Source organism: Chanodichthys erythropterus, chromosome 12 (genome assembly GCF_024489055.1).
Source record: "Chanodichthys erythropterus isolate Z2021 chromosome 12, ASM2448905v1, whole genome shotgun sequence".
Lineage (NCBI taxonomy): Eukaryota > Metazoa > Chordata > Actinopteri > Cypriniformes > Xenocyprididae > Chanodichthys > Chanodichthys erythropterus.
In genome coordinates this window covers 2,740,255-2,761,847 of record NC_090232.1, presented here as the reverse complement: position 1 = coordinate 2,761,847, position 21,593 = coordinate 2,740,255, and the positions used below count along the sequence as shown (strand labels likewise).

Genomic DNA, 21,593 nt, shown 5'->3' with positions numbered 1-21,593 from the left:
CGGTTCGTGTGATGTGGACACGCCTCCAGAGGTCATTTCACCGTCTCTTGTGGAGATTAAATAGAAGCAGCTCGAGCTGAGTTCAGATTTACCTTCACTCGACAGAAGAAATCATCATGATCAACTGGCGGGTAAGAGCATGCAGTTATTATGATATATCTCAAAATAATATTATGCCAACTTTTTCTTACTTCGTTTGTAATACAGTCTAACAATAAGTACCATGGTATTACTATAGTGTTTTGAGCGTGTACTCTGGATATACTACGTTTTTAAGAACATAATATATAATTGTTTATAATAATAATATAATAGTTAGATTGTATGTGTACCACTTAGAATTACATAATGGTAAAGTTAGTACAATGGTCCTTGTCTAAATGCATGTTATTGCCACAGTAAACCTTCAGAAAGCTGATATTGTGTTCAGTATGATGGTGCATTTCTTAAAACAACAGTGCTTTTGCTCCGGACACTATCTGATCCTCCAGTGCTTCAGCTGCTCTTGTCATGCAGAAACACTCTCAGGCCACAGACACTTCTATAACCTTCTATAACCCACTGAACTGCGCTGATGTGGGGGAAGGTCTTCTGTCAGTCTCAGCTGTGAAGTGACAATGCTTATACAGTTCCTCATGTCCATAGACTGCCTTTACAAACCTTCACCATGGTAATCATAGTATTGCAGTACTTCTTAAACTTTAATAACAACAATAATAAACATGCTTGTGAAATATGATCTGGTCCGACTGAAGAATTTCAAGTTTATAATGCAAGTTACGTTATAATTAATAATGTCAAGAAATGAAAACATATTTCTAACTATCTTACATGAGGACATCAACTTGACACCACAAAAACACTAAGATACGCTGATGTTTGTGCAGCTGTTGATTTGATGTCACTTCCTGGAGGTTTGTTTTTTTTTGGGAGGAGGGTCTTTAAAAAGGACAAACGGGATGGAAAGTGAAATTAAGGATTATTGAGGAAACGACAGTATTCACAAGTAAACATATTGTTTGATTTTTGCTTTGTACGTTTGGAGAAAGTTACCAAAGAAATTACAAGCCTTTAATTTTTAGCAAAAAACAAACAAAAAAACTACAGAACTGAAATTATTTTAAATCCACCTCTGTTCACTTTATTATAATTTTGTCATAAAAGTAAACAAACTTATATGATTTTTTTGTCCAATATTTTAAAACATTTATCACATATCATTCATCACTTCATTATTTATAAACTATTATGGTATTGTATTAAGACTTAAAATTTAAGATTTTTAGTTCAAGTAATGTTATGTGCATCTGCATCAGAGAAATATTATACAATATTTAGTTTTATTATTCGTAGTATTTTAGTATTATTTATAAACTAAAGCTGATCCAAAATATTAAGAAATACTACAATAGTGAAAGTTTAAGTTTTTATATTATTTTTTCCTTTTTTTTTATATATATATATATATATATATATATATATATATATATATAATATATATATATATATATATATATATATATATAATATATAATATATATATATATATATATATATATATATATATATATATATTAAAAAGTATGGTATTTATAGTATTTTTTCAAATAAAATCTTATAATATATATTACATAAACTATAAAATGAGAAAAATAAAAATATATAAATATAAAATAAAAACTTTCACTATTGTAGTATTTCTTAATATTTTGGATCAGGTTTAGTTTATAAATAATACTAAAATACTGATAAAACTAAATATTGTATAATATTTCTCTGCAGATGCACATAAAATTACTAAAATTAAAACGTTTTATATTTAATTATATATATATATATTATAATTATATAATTTATAAATTTGTTTATATTGTTTTAGTAATTTTATGTGCATATGCATAATAGAGAAATTCTATTAGTATTTATAAACTAAAGCTGATTCAAAATATTGAGATACAATAGTTTAGTGGTTATCTGCTTTTTGTCACTTTTTTTTAATATTCTTATTTAGTAATTTTAATACTTAAACTCAACTTAATACTCATTTTAGTCAATTTCAGCTATGTTTTTAATAGTATATAATTACAACACTGCACCAAACAGTATCTTCTTACACAATTTTTTCAATGAGATTGCATATTGAGTTAATATAATTTGATAGTCGTCATAATTATATGATGTGTGCATGTAAGGTTTATCATGTTAAAGGGGTTTCTTGTGTGCTTCTTGTCATAACGGTGTGTGTAATTGTGTTCTCAGGCTTTGGACAATGTGCCGTTGCTGCTGTACATCCTGGCGGCGAAGACGCTGCTGCTGTGTTTGGCGTTCGCTGGAGCAAAGATCTATCAGAGCAGGAAAGCAGACGCTGCTCTGAAACAGCAGATGGAGATGAAGAAGAAACTCGCACAGCAAACGCAGGAGCTCATCGAGAACAAGAAGGACGACTGACATGTGGGACTCGTGAGGAGAAAAACAGGTGATGAAATGATGGTGAAACGCACACGTGAGCGCAGTAATCGAGGGTCTCTCTTTAACGCTGTGTTCGTGTTGCAGGAGTGACGTTTGATTGGCCTGTTGTGGATTCAGCTGTTGAACTTCTGTCTGCTGTTTACAACATGGATTGCTGCACAAGTCTTGTTTTTATACACAGTTTTTATTTATCATCTCTGACGTTTGTAAATAAAATTTTGTATGTATATCCATCCTTGCTGTGTGTTCATAATTTAGCTCAAATAGCTCAGAATTTATGATTAAGAATAAAACCTTATCATCCTTTGCTGTAAATGCAAACCGCTCGTGGCAGGTGTAATATAAAGCATTTTGAGCCTAATAAACCAGGTAAAAGACTTAATGAGATTTTTTTTTTTTCTGTTATGCACGTGCGTTACATAAAAAGTTGCATGTATCAAAGTCTCACCAGCAGGTGGCGCTGTTAAAAGCCTATTGTGAAATGAATCGACTGAGAGCTGCAACACTGAAATATGACCAGGACAAGGTTACATCGACCTGTTAACTAATACACACACACATCGCTTTCTGGAAAAACACCTGCTATAAATGACACTTAATATAAAAGAAAACATGTTTGAGATTATCTATTTATCTATCTATCTGCATCTTATGATTATTTGACAAGTATCATGTTAATTATAATATGTTAATGTCACAATGCAAATATCTTGAAACTTTATATCTTTACATATTATAAATATCTTTCTTTGATTTGGGGTGAAATATCAGGCAGAGACAGGATTTCCTTTTATAAGAGTGTTTAAATTTTTAAGCAAATTCAGAAGTAACTCTAGAAAGTTTACAGCATCCCTGCCTGATGTATTTTGCTGTCCTGACGTCATTCAAAAGCAATTTTAATTACGAAGCAGATCATTCTTAAGCTGCTGATCCTGCATTATCATGCAGAAAATAAGCAACAGCCATCGACACAGAGCGACTGTGAATATGTAGATTCGTTTGGTTCATATCAACATTATGCTTAAAAAAATTAGAAATCATAAAATATCCCATTTGGAAGATATCCCACTGTATTTGCATACTATATTTGATTGGTCTTTAGTCCTTTGACAAATCAGACACATCTGCTGTGGTTTAGGTGTACAAGTTTGTTGAATGAATATGACGAATGCAAGAGTTTACACGCATCTAAATGATTTTAGTGCATATCTATCAGCTGCTGTATATGACAACCATCTTCTGCTGTCAAAGCCTGGACAGAAATAAACATCAGATTCCGTTCTTTGGTCAAGATAGTTTTATTAAAGGTAAATGCTTTTCCTCCCTCCATATTCTTGCTACCTAATGAATAAGATTTAATTGTTGATAGAAATCCTGAAGCTTTTTTTTTTTTTTTTTTTTTTTTTTAAGATATTGGCTACATTCAAACACATCAAATATACACAGTATGTTATAGTTGCTTAAAATCACTGGATGACATTAGAACGTCTCCTACAGTAATGGAAAAGAGGAAAATATCTCCAAAGACAGTAGAGCACAACAGAGCGGTTCATTTGACAGGTCGAAGAGCGCAACAGTAAAATCACATTCATTTTCTCCATAGTGGTTGTTATGATAAATGTTTTTATAGTCAGTGGTTTTATTTTTTATTTTTTAAATTCAATTAAAGAGCTGAATTTTGCACTAGCTGAACAGATATTCACCAATCAAGAGTTTTATGGAAATTGGAATCAATACAAAACCATTTAAAATCAACCGCTCTCTCTGCGAATTGCCTCCTACACTCAAAACAACTTACATAAATATATTTGATTTGATTTCATTTCATTTATACATGCAGCCAATGATTTATAGTCAATATTTAATTTTATTTCAGTTTATTTTGACAGTCAATATTTTATTTAACTTTAAAGGGGTCATGAACTGCGTCGTTTTATTGTTTTATAATGTTTCCTGGGGTGCACTTACACTGTTAGTATGATTTTTACATCAAAAATGATCATAATTTAGAAATAAAAGGCATTTTTCCAACCCTCTGATTTGAACGCTCCGTTTTAAGGGGCGTGTCTGCTGTGAGACTTCAGTGGAAACGCCCACTGCTGTGATTGGCTGACATCTTTTCATTTGAAATACTTCTCTCGAAAACTACTATTAGAGCTCTCAAGGTTAACTAATTGTGAAAAGTCTTGATTATTATAGCATTACATTTATATCTATGGCGTTATATTTAGATTGTGGCATGAAAGGTTGTAGTGATGAACATGTAGTCGATCACAGTCATGTTGTTGAGCTCATGAAAGCAGTGATCTCGTCATTCCAACTCAATTTCTGCACACTAACAAATGCTTTCCTCATAACCAACAGTGCAAACGCGATGTAACTAAGAGATTCGTTGAATAAAACGAGAGTTTTGGCGCGAGTCCAGAATTCAATCACTGATAAACTTGTGCTTTTGATTGACAGCTCCAGTGACTGTAAAGGGAGCGTTCTTTGATCGCTTTCGATTTATAATTTAATCATGTTTAAATAACAGATTATTTTCATCCTACTAAGAGAAACAACGTGAAGTTGACCGTTAAGTCATTGGTTTGATTTACTGACACACAGACAAAGAACATCTGACTGTACATGAATCATTAATATCAGATTAGGAATTAGAATTAACACAGTTTCTTATAGTACAATGACCTCTTATAAATCAAAAGGAAAAATTGATTTCTCAATTTCTCAAAGCTTTTGCATTCGATCACAAAAGTGTTGCTTTCCCCCAAGAAACTTTGTGTTTGAAAACTTTGCAAACGAACACAAAGTTTCTCAGGGGAACGCTAAAAATTTGTTAGAGAACACAAAGCATCGACATATAATTTTACCTCCAATCTCATAGTTTTTTCCTTCCATACATTCACAATGATTCATTCCCTCATAACAGATTAGTACAAGTGTCTTCATTTTTACCAATGTTCAAAATACCTTTTTGCTTGTGATTGATGGAGAAAATGAATGGGAAAATACTCGCGATACCAAGGCGGAAAAAGTCGGCGGTCACAGTTGCGCTCTATATACAAAGACAAGTACTTCATGTTGTTGTCAGTTTACCACATTATAAGGCTCTATTTTTAAAGTGCATAATACTTGGAGGAGCTCGCAAAGAACTTCAGCAACAATAATAATGACTTTTCAAAGACTGTACGAGTGCTTAACTGACTAAACGTAGAGACGATACATGATAATGACGACGAGTACATGTTAGTGGCCCCGAACGACACACAATTCAGACACGTTTGTTTGTGCAACACAAAAACGTTTTCCGTATATATCAGATGCAGTCTCGCACTTTCCCTTCGCTTTTCTCTCGGTTTATTAAAATACACAGTTGTGACGTCAAGCAAATAATGACATTCATAATACGAGAGAAACTCTCCCAAGTCCCTGACTCCATCAGAGATGGATGTTAAGAAATGAAACGCGAGATTATGAGCATGGTCGACTCCCTCGCTAACTAGGAAGAGGATTTGACGCTCACCACCACCCCCGGTGGTGAGGATGACAAACTGCATGACTGCATGTTTCCTAGTTATTCCCGTGTTGGTCGCGAAGATGAAACGGCCCAGAATGTTCCGCTCACTGGTTAACGGACGGGACATAGTCTGGGCGACGGGTCTGGATGATCTTGGGTCGTGCGCGTTTGCCGCTCTCTGCTGCTTCCTCCTCGTCCTCGGAGATTTCGTCCTCGCACACGTGCACGATGACGCTGGGAGTGTTGGTGGTTCCAGTGTGGATCTCGTACTGCTCACCTGCAAATACAAGTAAGTGTCAAGTTAAAGAGGACCTATCTTTCTACAACAAGCTTCTTCCCGAGTTAGTGACATCACTAACCCTAAAATTTACATAAACCCCACCCGCGAGAACATGTTTTAAAGTGGGCGAGGCCATGTTGGGCTGCTTTAGAGAAACGGAAGAGTTGCCGTCATTTTACGCCGGACTGCTTCACAAACGAGGGTCAATTCAACACTGGATTTGCACAAAAGATTACGGCACAACTCCACAGCAACTACATCAATTTATCCACTAACCATTCAGAAACGTCTAAAAGTTGTAACTTCTTCCTGAGTCTCTCCATCACTCCGACTCCGGTTTGAACAATGTAAGGCTGAACACCGTTACTGACAATCCTCATTCTGGCTGCGTGAGATTCTCCAGCTTTGTTGTTGTTGAGCTGTTAAAGCTCCGCCCTCTTCTGGAAAGGGGGCGGGAGCAGCAGCTCATTTGCATTTAAAGGGACACGCACAAAAACGGCATGTTTTTGCTCACACCCAAATAGGGGCAAATTTGACAAGCTATAATAAATGATCTGTGGGGGATTTTGAGCTGAAACTTCACAGATACATTCTGGAGACACCAGAGACTTATATTACATTTTGTAAAAGGGGCATTATAGGTCCTTTTTAAAGAAAAACAGCAAATATAATTTTGCTGTGCTGCATTTATTTGATCAAAATATGCAGTAAAAATTGTGAAATAGCTGTTTTTTATGTTAATATATTGTAAACTGTAATTTATATCCAGTGATCAAAGCTTAATTTTCCGCATCATTACTCCAGTCTTCAGTGTCACATGATCCACCAGAAATCATTCTAATATGCTGATTTGCTGCTCAAGAAACATTTCTGATTATCATCAATGTTGAAAACAGTTCCATATATTTGTGGAAACCGTGACACTACTTATTTTTCTGGATTACTTAATGAATAGAAACTTCAAAAGAGCAGAATTTATTTGAAACAGAAATCTTTTGTAACATTATAAATGTCTTTACTGTCACTTTTGATCAATTTAGTGCATCTTTGCTCAATAAAAGTATTAATTTCTTGAACGGTAGTGTATATGCCGCATATGTAGTTGAGATATACAGTGCAGCGCTCAGTCTCAAAGTATACCATGGAAAAGAGGTAAATAGGTTATACCTGGTCCTAGTTTAGACACAGCACACAGCAGGTCGTAGTTGAGGACGGGCATAGCATCCTGCGACTGCGCCCAGCCTACAGGGGGCGATGCCGGTGGGGAGATGAGGAACTGCTTCTCTGGTTTAGGAGGCTCAAGGCGAGGACTGCCGATATGTACCGACTGTACAGGAAAAGAGAAAGAAAAGGAGAGAGTTTAAACATATTTGCATTTACATTTATGCATTTATCTATAGTGATTTACACTGGATTACAGATATAACTTTTATCAGTTCATGCATTTCCTGGGAATGGAACCAGTGACCTTGGTGTTGCTAGTGTCATGTGTTACTGTTTGAGCTACAGGAATCCACAAAGCTAAACCAGGTTACCAGGGCATTTCTATGCATTTTATTCTATAAAACTTACTTGTTATTGAATGGGGGCAATGAATTTAAAACTATTATTAGTATTGTTTTATTACAATTAATTATTAGTATGATGTCTTTATCTCCAAATACATTTTCATTTTTTATTTAATAGTTTTAATTTCACAAACTGTTTCCAGTTATTATAACTTTTTCAGATGTTATTGTAAGTTTGTGCTTTTGATAATGGATCTTTAATATCCCTAATATCCCTTTAAAAATATCCCTTTACTTTGTATTTTAAGGTCATTTGAGCAAAAAGTTTATGCTTTCTGCAAAAGCAATTGTTACTTTCACCCATGTGTTAACAGTTAAGATGATCTTTGTTCATAAGACTTTATAATTAATTAAATCTGCTAGAGGTTCAGACAAAATATCAATTTAAAAATATATAATTAATTGGAAATAATTATTTAAAAAAAAAAAAAATTGAGTGAATGATTCAATGACTCACTCATAAAGACTTCCCTTTTTTCATTGCTGGATAAATCAGTGTTTTTGAATGAATCTCTTGAATGAATGATTCAATGACAAATACATTTTTTAGTAGTGACTTGTCACCATCTACTGTTGTAACGGTGTAATTGATACAATTTTTATTTGAAGCGTCAAGTTACTTTTAAAAGGGTGATTTACTCTATTTTCGCTTCTGTGTTTATATCCAAACTATAAACTTTTGTCCCAGTACTTCTGTGATAATATGAATATTTGTAACACAGAAATAATGATACTGTATGGTTAAAAAGACTGTTTGTGAAGCTGTTTCATACCTATACATGACAACGGCTCTCTCTGGCTCAGCGGTAGTGGCAACATAGATTAGTAAGGAACGTTCTGGTGTGATTTTGTCAAAGGTTTAATAGACACGGGTGAATCATCATTTAGGAATGAGATCACATAGGTGTTTGAATCGAGATTGCGATCTTTTAATGATTAATCGTGCAGCTCTATAACACTACGGTATAAAAAAATATGGAAATAATCTGATGCCATCACCATAGTACTTCTTTGTAAGGGTTATTACCTGAGCGAAATACAGACGCATCTCCTTTCCATTGAAGTCACTCTTATGGAGTTTGACTCGGGCCTCGGCTGCTGCTAAAGCATCGGTGAAGTTGATCCGAACCCGTCTGAAGCTTTTGAAGAACTGGAACGATGTGCCTGGATCAAACGCGCGGAACAAAGCCTCAAACTGCTCCTAATAAAGCAAAACAAGAGGAAAAAAAAGTGTCAAATAACTGGACAATCATAAACAGTATAATTTCCTCAATGAAAAACATATCGCAAGAGGGTTGCGAACCTCATATATGAAAGAAAAACAAAGAACCTATGGGCCTCAATCATTAAAATGAGTAGAACGAAAATTATTTGCGTTAGAATGCGTTAGAATGCAAGAAATGTATTTCAAGATTCAAAAGATTCACGTTTCCAAATATTGGAAATCCATTTATTTCATGATCCAGTGAGTAATGTTTCCAAATATTGGAAATCCATTTATTTCAAGATTCAAAAGATTCACGTTTCCAAATATTGGCAATCCATTTATTTCAAGATTCAGTGAGTAGCCTTCCCAAATATTGGAAATCCATTTATTTCAAGATTCAAATGATTCACATTTCCAAATATTGGCAATCCATTTATTTCAAGATTCAGTGAGTAACCTTCCCAAATATTGAAAGTCCATTTATTACAAGATTCAAATGATGTGTTTCCAAATATTGGCAATCCATTTATTTCAAGATTCAGTGAGTAACCTTCCCAAATATTGGAAATCCATTTATTTCAAGATTCAGTGAGTAACTTTCCCAAATATTGGAAATCCATTTATTTCAAGATTCAAATGATGTGTTTCCAAATATTGGCAATCCATTTATTTCAAGATTCAAATGATTCACATTTCCAAATATTGGCAATCCATTTATTTCAAGATTCAGTGAGTAACCTTCCCAAATATTGAAAGTCCATTTATTACAAGATTCAAATGATGCGTTTCCAAATATTGGCAATCCATTTATTTCAAGATTCAATAAATAATGTTTCCAAATATTGGATTTTCCTGCTAGCTACAGCAGTTTTCAGGATGTGTTTCTCTTTTCTTTGTATTATATCATGTGTGCAACACATTCAGTGTGAGGAGGGTTTAATTATTGGTCTCAAAGAATGTTTTAGATAGAAATTCATTCTGCTGGAGTTTCATGAATGAGGTCCAACATAGACTGTTGTTCAAAGGTTTGGGGTGGGTAAGATTTTTAATGTTTTTAAAAGAAGCCTCTTCTGCTCACCAAGACTGCATTTATTTGACCAAAAATAAAGGAAAATTAGGAAATATTATTACAATTTAAAATAGCTGTCTTCTATGTGAATTTGTTGTAAAATAATGTATTTGTTTGATGCAAAGCTGAATTTTCAGCATCATTACTCCAGTCTTCAGTGTTACATGATCCTTCAGAAATCATTTTAATATGTTGAAAATATATTGTGCTGCTTCATATGTTTGTGGAAACCGTGGTTCATCTTTTCAGGATTAGTATTAAATTCAAAAGAACACACCAAATGTATCAATTTAATGCATAGCTGGATAAAAGTATGAAATTATATTAAATAAATAAATAAATAAAATATTTTAGTATTAACCCAAAACTCTAAATATGTAAACAAAAGATTCCGTTTCAAGCTACAAGCCTCTAACCCCATTGTTGAAGCTAGTATCTAAACCAAACAGGGCATCGAAAACAGGAGAGCAGGGAAAATAAGAGCTGTGGATCATCAGTGAAGAGCAGCAGATTAACACGACCAGGTTAATTTAAGTAACAAACTAAACCAAATCTTTAAGCTTGTGGGAGACCAAATATAAAAACAAAAACACAATGCAAAAAAGATTAGTTTAATGCAAAATTAGCAGCAGAACCTTGTGAAAGAGAAATGCAATCTAAACGTCCAAATGACACGACCAATCTTACCCGAATCTGTGTCCGACTGAATATGTCATCATCCACTGGTGTGGCCACCAGGCAGAAGTTGTTGCACTTTGTAGTCTTAAGATGCATAATTCAGTTTTAGAAGAATGAGCAAATTACATGCAAAATGCAGATTTTCACCTGCCTCTATTGGGATTTCCAAAATAAGACCTAAATGTTTAGAGTCTGTTCCAGATGAAATGCATCTGAGAAAAGCCACTCCGCCGCACGTGCCAGCAGAAGTTTCTAGCAGTGCTCTGAGGTCACGGCTTTACCGGCGGGTTTATCTGCTGCTGCTTATAGTCCAGCTCATACTGTTGAGGACCGCCTCTCTCTCTCTCTCTCTCTACCTTTCTAACCTTCAGCTCCTCCTTTCATTTCTCTCTGTCCGTCTCTCATTCCTTGCTGCTGACTAATCCTAATGAGGAACTGGAAACTCATGACATCACTCAGTCCAACATCCTCATTCTCTCCCTTCAGCCTATTTCCATGTTGGCCTTTGGCAATCCTATTGTCTCTCACCTTTCCATCCCACCATATCGAAGTCATTTAAGCACTTTCTAACATCATGATTTTACAATATGACATCCTGTTTGTTTGCAGATTTTGTCCAAAAAGCAGGAAATGCCTAGACTGCACCTTACACCAAAACTATTTCACAATAATCAGACTATTAAACCATGGCTTCCCACTAGAAATTTGCAAAATGTCTTTTTAGCGATTATCAAAAAACAACATGTGCCAACCATCTTCACATACTCATAATGAGAAATGCTTATGAACAAAAAAGAAGCTTTAATGGTTCCCTGCGATTAACATTTGACAATGAATAAACTAAGACAGCCACAAAAGATAGAGAATAGTAATTTTATAGTTTATGAATCATATATAGTATATATACATAGTATTATTTTAATATATTATTATATTTTATTATAATATTTCCTTATATTTGATTTTTACTTTACAGTAAAATATCACAAGTAATATTTTTATTTTGTTTTTATTTAGAATTTTTGTATTTAGTGTATTTTAAAGCCATATTAATATATAATCACACAACTATGTCATATTCTGCACCCCTACAAACAAGCAAACCTGGATTAGTTTTAAACCGCATTTAAATCACAATCTTTATCAGAAAAATTAAATTTAGTTTTTTTTCCACAAAATCATGCAGCCCCAAGTAAAATTTTGTAATAACTTTTACAGAAAAAAAAAAATGTAAAAATCTGTTAATTGGTTACCTGTAAGTAACTTTAACATATATATATATTGTTATATATATATATGTTGAAAAACTAAATGAAAAACTGTTTAATGTCACATTATGTGATTTTACTGTAAAATACTGTCAAATTTATGTTTTTTGCAAGTAAAACCTATGAGTTACCAAATAATTTAAAGTGAAAAAATCAAGTCAAAAGACATTCCCAGAGATCCCTGCGTGATGATTTTATTTCAATAATTTTGTTTCTTCTTATTTTTCTTCTCAGTAGAATAAAAGTATGGTCTTTTGTGTTACATTTTCTGTTATTTAGTTAGGGTACGTTTACATTAAAATGATGCACTTAAAACAGAAATGTTTTTCCTCTGCGTTTTTTTTGCATACAGATGACAAAATGACTAAAAACGCTGTGTTCTGCTGCCAGGCCAGTAGATGGCGATGTGACTTTGTAAAGAAACTACGCGCCTATATACTGAACACAAAATACACATGTACATGACGTCACTGTTTCCACAAGTTTGCGTTTTTGTAGTTTATACGGAGATACACCGTTATCGTGTAAATGAATGACCAAAACACATAAAAGTTGTCAGTTTTTCATTGAAAACGGTGTTGTGTAAACGGTGCCTTAGTCATGTGTGTTTTGTCTTTGTGTTTATGACCATTTATTTGCAAGTATTGGTCATGTTTAATGGACAGGCCACTTACTGATTCATCATGTGGCTTTAGAGAATACTGGTCAATAGAGAATACTGGTTAATCAGTTTGATTCATACCAATTTTCTAATGATTGACTATTCTGTATGTGAACTGACCACTAACTACCGAGAAACCACCCAGATCAACCTAGCAACTACATAGCAATAACCTAGAACACCTTAGCCACCACATGCATTTGGATTCATAACAATTTGCTTATGATTCATTGTGTGAACCTAAATGACTCATAAATCAGACATCACTATGTGAACAACTTTCCACAAAACTTTCCATGACATTTAACATTTCTCAAGATTATTCCATGCCTGGAGAATACAACCCACATTTCCAGGTTTTTAATGACCGTGGGAACCATTTACACCAAACATCAAAAAAGAAAAAAAAAAACAAAAAAAAAAGAAAAACAAAAAAACAAGCTGACTGTGGTGAACTCATTCTTGTTTGTGTGTGTGTAAATGTGTTGATGGTAAAGACTGCATGGTTAGACAGTAACCCACAAGTCTTACTTGTTTAAAGATTACACTGATCACTCATTTGTGTACAAGCACTGTGTGTGTATTGCGGAAGGACTGTGCATCTCTGACTCAATGGAAAAATGGAAATATGAAACCGAAATAAGGTGATGGAAAAAATGCAAAGGGAAGCAGACACTAGATGGGTGTTATGCAAAGACATGTGGAGGTGAGAAGCGGAGAGTTGTGCTGATATGTAAGCAGTGGTACACATAAGCCCCCGGAGGATATTTATATCCAGCTGCACAAAAGCGTATGATGATGTAACATATGAATGAATTACATATTATCTACAGTAGCCCCTTAAATGTATATGGACACTTAAGCTACTTTAAATGTCAGAGCTTTAAATAACAGCAATAGAAAGCCAACATACTGATATTCTCGTTAAAACCACCCAGATTACCTTAGCAACCACATAGCAACACCCTAGCAACAACCCAGAACACTCCAGCAACTGCATAGTAATCACCTAGCAACCATCCAGAACACCCAGCAACTGCATAGAAGCCTCCTACCAACCACCTAGAATACCCTAGCAACTGCAGCGTAACGACCTAGCAACCACCAGAACAGCAAGCAACTGTATAGAAACCACCCATAACACCCAGTAACTGCATAGCAACACCCTAACAACATCCAGAACACCCAGCAACTGCATGACCAACCAGCCAACCAGAACACCCTAGCAACAGCAAATTGGCCAACTAGCAACCACCAGAATACCCAGCAACACCCTAGCAACCACCCAAAACACCCAGTAACTGCACAGCAACACCCTAGCAACATCCAGAACACCCAGAATCTGCATAGAAGCCTCCTACCAACCACCTAGAATACCCTAGCAACTGCAGCGTAACGACCTAGCAACCACCAGAACAGCAAGCAACTGTATAGAAACCACCCATAACACCCAGTAACTGCATAGCAACACCCTAACAACATCCAGAACACCCAGCAACTGCATGACCAACCAGCCAACCAGAACACCCTAGCAACAGCAAATTGGCCAACTAGCAACCACCAGAATACCCAGCAACACCCTAGCAACCACCTAAAACACCCAGTAACTGCACAGCAACACCCTAGCAACATCCATAACACCCAGAATCTGCATAGCAGCCTTCTAGCAACCACCCAGAACATCCTAGCAACAGCAAAGTTACCAACTAGCAACCACCAGAACACCTTAGCAACCACCCAAAACACCCAGTAACTGCATAGCTACACCCTAGCAACATCCAGAATACCCAGCAACTGCATAGCAGCCTCTTAGCAACAACCCAGAACACCCTAGCAACTGCAGAGTAACCACCAGAACACCCTAGCAATCACCTAGAACTCCCAAGCAACTGCATAGCAACCTCCTAGCAACCACCCAGAACATGCTAGCAACCTCATAGACACTGGTCTGATGAATCACGTGGATGGCCGGGTGCGTGTGCAACTTTATATAGTTGTAATATGTGTATAATGTGTATGTGTCTCATTTATAATGCATACTTTTTATTATCCTGTATTATTTACTGTATTAAATGTTTAAATACATTCTGTGTACTGTAGTTACATCCTGTCCGGGTTTAAATGCATCAACTGAAGAAGTATTTCATGTCGCATGTGGCCATAGGGTGAACAACACACCATCTGTGCATTAGCTTCAAAGCTCACATCACACCTGGTACGAAAGGTGTCAGAGAGGGCAAAATGCAGAACAAAGAGGTTTACGTTGCTGCACGAGCACTCATGCATACGAGACCGAGTCAATCCCGGGACAGAAGCTGAGTCACATGTGCGGTCAGCCATAGTGCAGAACAGCTTAAACATTTCCCCATGCTTTCTCACAGAGGAGAGGAATGGTCCTGTATTCTCACTTGCACTGTGTTTTGGTGGCTCTTTAACAATGATTAAGATGATTTAAGTTGCTGGTGGTCAAACGTCAAACATGCAGACATTTCCATAGAGACATTGAAGCAGGTGAAGCTGTTCCTTTCAAAACAAGCTGGTGGAATAAAGTGACCTGAAATGTCTAACACTTAACCATAACATACACACTGTCGTTTAAAAGTTTGGGGTCTGTAAGATTTTTTCTTACTGCAGAGTTTTTCTTACGGCACCTTTACTTTTATAGCACTTTATACAATAGAAACTGTTTTAAAGCAGATTCACAATGACAAACAGGAAAGTAACAGAATTACGATGCAAACTTCATCAAATAATGAGACAGATTCAAATTCTGCTGTAAAGCAGCTGTAGCAAGATAATAGTGCTCATGTCACTTTAGAAGACTTATGGATTCATTTCACACTATCTTTGTCCTTCTTTGGTGCTCTGCAGAAGAGAGAAAGCCATATGAGTTTGGAAAGATATGAGGGCGAGTTTTCATTTCTGGATGAACGATGCCTTTAATGACAGACCCACACGATAATGACAATTCAGCAAGTATTTCATACACAAGCATAACCATAACACGGCTTCGTTTCACTTTTGTTGTAGAAACACTGTAAACATGGTACAAAATGTCAAACATATACAAAATAGTCTGTTTTTACTGTGGCAAACCAAAACAGTAAAATTTGTAAAATCACTGTTTTAGATGAAATATGACCAGCTCGCTCTTAAATGTGAGGATTATGTGCTTATCTGTATGTTTTCGATTTAGTTACTCAAGTTTAAGAAAAAAAAAAAAGATATTTAAAAATGCTAAAATTAAAGGTGAAGTGTGTCATTTTTGCAAACGTTTTACAGATACAGAATTAATGAGAATTATATCTGCCGATATTTTGATTTTCTTAAGGGGAAAAAATAATCTCTCCTAACTAATGCTGCAAACTACAGGAAACGCTCTCATTTAGTACATTACTATAATATTAAAGGTTGCAATTAACAACTTCGCAGTTGAAACCCTGATTACAAGAGACACGATTCATTTCAGTAAGTTGTACTATATATTTCAACATACCTTCTGATGTTCATGCACATTTTATCATGCTGTAACTTGTGGTAAAGTGGAAGAAAAAGTGATCGGTCACGTCACAAGTGTCAAACGCCATTTATCATTTGAATTTTGTGATAAAATAAATAATCTGAAAGATAAGACTTTGTTTCTTATCGCAAAGCACAAATCTCTTTGTGATTATTGGATGGGAGACGTGCTACAAAATAATGTTTGGTGTTGGGAAAAAACGCGTAACCCTGCTTTACATCGCAATTTTGTAACTGTTAATGCTAGGTTGCGTTAAAGGCACAAAATATACAATTTTTAGATTATAATATCCAAAAACCACTAGAACAATGTTATATATTTTGTTGACTTGTGTACTTACATTACCAAATGTTTCCAACAATGTTTAAATCCAGAGAAATCCAGAGCAATTTTAAGCAGGACACGGACCGTGTAATTTTGTCGCCTGTCAATGATATCCTATCCACATTATCATCGATTTCCAGTTTTACTTTAGTAGAAACCATGGAAACACCAAAGACGCTTTAATATATTATGTCTTTTTATTTATTTGAATTACCACAATTACCATGTTTTTACCATGCCTTAGAGACAACACTATTTTGTCAAGAGGCTAGCATATAATCAGAGAGAGATTTTTCCATCATACAATATATTTTAAAATTAATTCCATGTCATTTAGCAACAATCATTTAGTTTTTATTAATATGACTAATATCGATCTAGATTACTGCAAGCCTCTTACACTAACAACTGAGCAAACGCACAGAGTAGCATTATAACATAACTTTCAAATGTATTTAGTATGATTGTTTTAACTATGTAAAACAGTGCTGCATTACGGGATATAATCGGCCCCGATGGCCAATAGTCAAAATAATAGCTTTTATCGGTCGATACCGATTATTGGCCGATACATCGGTGCATCTCTAGTTTTAACATAAAAAAATGTCACACTTCACCTTCACATCAGATTTTTAATACTGTACAGTGCTTTGACTTATAGAAAGGTTTGTTTATTTATAATTTAGTAAGTCTGACAGACACCTGGCCTTCTTAGCTAACACATTTTCCATTGTTCTTATGGGATAGTTTCAAATTCCACAATTAATCCAAGTTCCTGCTAAAAATAAATCTCTTTGGAAATAATATTACATAATAAGCCTAAATTTAAACAATACTGATATGAAAGTCATGCACGACAGAGAAAAACAAATGCTTTATAAGTGGGATAAATATGAGCGAAGACTGCGATCGACCTTTGATCTCACTGTAAGTGGAAAAACACAAAGCAACAAAGGTTTATTTTATTTTCCGTGTCAGCAGCTGAGGTCAAGGATCTTTCCAAGAGTTTGGTTCCTTACTGAATGTCCTTTTGTAGCAGTAAAGCAGGTGTGGTGCTAAAATAAGCCAAGGCTTTGTGGAAGCTTCAAACAATCTCACCAAAGAGAGACACCAATGGGTAATAGTCATATTATTAGAATGGAAAATGAGGGAGACGTTGGAAAATGGACCAACAAGTCAGAGCAAAACCAACTGCCAAGTCAAGCATAATAATTATCATTGCACATACTTTAAACAAACCTGAATTAACCCTTAATATGAAATTTCAGTGCATAACTGAATATCTCCTCTTGTCAAAGAGATGTGTGCTAGTAGTTTCCTAATAAAACATGTGAAAAAGGGACCTGATCTAGAGACCAGCACTTTCCAAACACTGCTTCGTTAAGATTCTGACCAGTTAAGAACCTTTCTGACCAGCAGACATCACTCGAGTTTGGTGTATCTTTTGCTTCAAAACAGTGGATTATTTTGCAAAGCAATTGATTTTGAAAAGCTTTGTTTCTCCCATCAGGACTTGGGATGGGTTCTTTTGATTTGTGCCAATAAGCAACCAATCAAAACCGCATAGCAACCACTCAAAAACACCAGATTGCCATCAGATTGGCAACTACTCAAAACACAGCAAAGCACAATGGCAGGGAGTTTTTGGCAGGTTTTCTAAAGAAAATGTAACTACCTAGCTTGAAATACTGCTCTATAATGTCTGTAACACCACTTATTATAACCATATTATATCAAAATGAATTCAGAGTGGCTTATATAGTGGCACCGGGTCTCACATGGTTTGTTTAGTATATGTAGAAGATATACAACGAATAGGCATAACATTATATGACAACCTTCCTAATATTGTGTTGGTCCCCTTTTGCTGCCAAAACAGACCCGTCGAGGCATGGACTCCTCTAGACCCCTGAAGGTGTGCTGTGGGATCTTCACCAAGATGTTAGCAGCAGATCCTTTAAGTCCTGTAAGTTGCGAGGTCCATGGATTGGACTTGTTTGTTCAGCACATCCCACAGATGCTCGATTGGATTGAGATCTGGGGAATTTGGAGGCCAAGTAAACACCTCAAACTCGTTGTTGTGCTCCTCAAACCATTCCTGAAGCATTTTTGCTTTGTGGCAGGAGCATTATCCTGCTGAAATAGGACACAGACACCAGGGAATACCGTTTCCATGAAAGGGTGTACATGGTCTGCAACAATGCTTAGGCAGGTGGTACGTGTCAAAGTAACATCCACATGGATGGCAGGACCCAAGGTTTCTCAGCAGAACATTTCCCAAAGCATCACACTGCCTCCGCCGGCTCTGCTTCTTCCCATAGTGCATCCTGGTGCCATGTGTTCCCCAGGTAAGTGACGCACACGCACCCGGCCATCCACGTGATTCATCAGACCAGGCCACCTTCTTCCATTGCTCCGTGGTCCAGTTCTGATGCTCCACTGTTGGTGCGTTCGGTGCCCTGACCGGTCTGCGGCTATGCATCTCCATACTCAACAAACTGATGCACTGTGTATTCTGACACCTTTCAATCAGACCCAGCATTAACTTCTTGAGCAATTTGAGCTACAGTAGCTCATCTGTTGGATCGGACCACACAGGCATCAATGAGCATTGAGAGGGAGCAAACCAAGGATTTCAAAATAAGACCAAGACAAGTGAAATCGCAATGCATTTCTGCTATAATAAACTCACAAGGCCCACCATCAGACCTAAAGCTATTCCGCATTTGTTTTGCGCAGAACATGGACTCGTTCAAATGAACATCTGTGCAGTCTTACAAAAAAATATTGTGGTACTATGTAACATGTCCAAAGAATACTATGGTTGTAACATAGATAAGGATGTCCGAAAAGAACAGGGTACTTTTTGGAGCATTTTAGTTACAAAATACATGCCATCCTCAAGGTAAATATCCAAAACATTATATTACCATGGTACATACACAAAAACCATTATGGTGCAATGTCTAAAAAACATGGTAATGCTATGTTTTTAGACATGTACAATACCTTGTTTTCTTGGACATGGCACTGACATGTTTTTTTGGACACTGTACTATAGCAGTAATCGTATTTGCATGGTAATACAATGTTTTGGACATTTAACTTGGGAATGGCATGTATTTTGTAACTAAAATGCACTAAAATGGTAGGCCTACATATCCACAAAGCAAGGTAGTACCATAGTATTTTTAGTGCAATGCTCATGTCCCACTTGTCACACTTGAGTAACTGAATTAGGACCCATTTTAGGAACAATTTAGTTCTATATGGCTTTGGTGACACTCTCACTTCCGCGACATCAGGTTCCACTGTTGCGGTAAAGCGGGTAATAATCGGGGTAAATGCAAAGCGCGTGCACGCCTACCTTTAACTGCTGCTCATTAAAAACCTCTTCGGCCACTTTACACGCGATGAGCGCGCTGGGTTGGTCGTTGAGCTGGACTTCTGAAGTCGCCGCCCCTCCGCCGCTCTCTGACTGCTGCATGGCAACAGATGTAACCGCGGCGTTCGGTGCCTTTGATCTCAAATGCGGGTGCCTTTGATCACAAACGTTTCAGCGCTCAGCTCATGGCGCCATGCTCTGCGTTCTACTTTCTCGTCTCCGAAGCAGCGTCACACCGTCAAATTGACACACACTACAGTGCTAGTGCATGCATAGTGCTACTACTAAAACCGTGATGTATTCCTGAAACGAAAATGACGTCTACACTTGCGACAGACTGCACTGGGGGCCAAAACAGCTGATATGACGTCATGGTTTCCGCTTACGCACGAGCGCTGTGAAGCATTGGTTGATGCAAGTATTATTTGTGACAGTGATATAGATCGTTCAAAATGTAACCAAAAACACGGGAGTCACTGAAGACACGGTTAGGTTTGTGTAATGTGTGCAGTGCATGGATTTTAAATGTGTTATGGTAAAGATTATCACTGTAAAGTGGTCTTTGACTGCCCTCTTTTGGTCAGATTTGATGCAATGCAGGCAAATGGCAGTGTGGTCGTTGAATGCATTGCTTAAAATACAGTGGCCAAAGAGTATTCTGATACTCAAGTTACACTAAAAATGTCAGAATGTCATTGCGTTAAGTACGAAGATATTAAAGACAGCAAAATCACACTTTACATACAAAACAGCAACAATCTTTCAGTTTGAACTGAGAGATCTAAAGCAGGAAATGAAGACTCGTGTTACTGGTTTTATGGTTAGTAGAACATGTTCATAGTTAATCTGTTGAGCTACACCCTTCTAATTGTAACTAAATTATATATTTCCCCCGTGTTCTTACGATTTATGACAGAAATGCAATGTATAAAATGAAATATATGATGAGATTTATTTATGTATCTATCCATGCATCCAACCATCCATCCATCCCTCCATCCACCCATTCATCCACTTTAGCATACTTTTAATAAAGAGTACTTATTATTGAAATAATTTACTTTAAAATAAAATACTTAAGTGCAAACTATATATAATGTTTTTGGAGACTTAATTGCATGTTATTTGCAATTAAATTAAAGTGTAAAAAGTTCTTTAAAGCATGACAAAAGATTATTAAAACATAATGATTTTGAATGTACTTTAAAATAAAACTTTTAATTTGACATTAGAAAGTGCACTTTTTAAAAGTGTGTTAAGAAACATTGTCATTAAAGAGTATTCTCTTTAAGCATATTTAAGTAGCCTTTTACTTAATTAATAGTAGGCCTATATTACCTGCAGGTACAGTTCATATTTATTTGAGGATATATATATATATATATATATATATATATATATATATATATATATATATATATATATATATATATATATATATATATATATATAATCAGTTCATTTTGATTCTACTTCATTAAGATAGCAAACAGGATAGAGAATTAATGCATGCCGTACCCTTAAACCGATCATCTTGAGCTGACCAGGCTCCCATTGGAGCGGATTTTAGAGGGCAGGCAAGTCATGTGGGGATCAGAATCCGAAATTTACCATAATCCTCGAGAGGAAAAAGGGGGGAGAGAGAGT

At 35.9% G+C, this 21,593-nt stretch overlaps 2 protein-coding genes across 4 annotated transcripts; one reads left to right on the top strand and one right to left on the bottom strand.

Annotated features, from left to right (window-relative positions):
- The first annotated feature begins 1 nt into the window (after position 1).
- Positions 2 to 3,897, top strand: LOC137032035 (small integral membrane protein 11-like). Of its 2 annotated transcripts, none has more exons than XM_067403517.1 (3): positions 2 to 131; positions 2,260 to 2,476; positions 2,554 to 3,897. In XM_067403517.1, the coding sequence occupies exons 1-2, from the start codon at positions 117 to 119 to the stop codon at positions 2,446 to 2,448; spliced, it is 204 nt and encodes a 67-aa protein (XP_067259618.1). In that variant the 5' UTR covers positions 2 to 116; the 3' UTR covers positions 2,449 to 2,476; positions 2,554 to 3,897. The 2 variants fall into 2 exon arrangements, with proteins under 2 accessions (XP_067259618.1, XP_067259619.1); XM_067403518.1 differs by lacking the exon at positions 2 to 131 and adding an exon at positions 184 to 670.
- A 149-nt stretch (positions 3,898 to 4,046) lies between these two features.
- Positions 4,047 to 20,272, bottom strand: rcan1b (regulator of calcineurin 1b). 2 transcript variants are annotated; one of them, XM_067403515.1, is made up of 4 exons: positions 19,929 to 20,272; positions 8,862 to 9,035; positions 7,434 to 7,593; positions 4,047 to 6,263 (listed from the first exon to the last, which is right to left on the bottom strand). In XM_067403515.1, the coding sequence occupies exons 1-4, from the start codon at positions 20,046 to 20,048 to the stop codon at positions 6,091 to 6,093; spliced, it is 627 nt and encodes a 208-aa protein (XP_067259616.1). In that variant the 5' UTR covers positions 20,049 to 20,272; the 3' UTR covers positions 4,047 to 6,090. The 2 variants fall into 2 exon arrangements, with proteins under 2 accessions (XP_067259616.1, XP_067259617.1); XM_067403516.1 differs by lacking the exon at positions 19,929 to 20,272 and adding an exon at positions 10,798 to 11,102.
- Between the last annotated feature and the right edge of the window lie 1,321 nt (positions 20,273 to 21,593).

Excerpts from the sequence above, each read along its gene's own strand:
- rcan1b (XM_067403515.1), bottom strand. The coding sequence starts at position 20,048 with ATGCAGCAGTCAGAGAGCGGCGGAGGGGCGGCGACTTCAGAAGTCCAG. Across the intron at positions 7,594-8,861 it reads TGCGTCTGTATTTCGCTCAG|TCGGTACATATCGGCAGTCC; the intron begins GTAATAACCCTT and ends TTTCCTGTACAG. Across the intron at positions 6,264-7,433 it reads TGTGTCTAAACTAGGACCAG|GTGAGCAGTACGAGATCCAC; the intron begins GTATAACCTATT and ends TTGTATTTGCAG.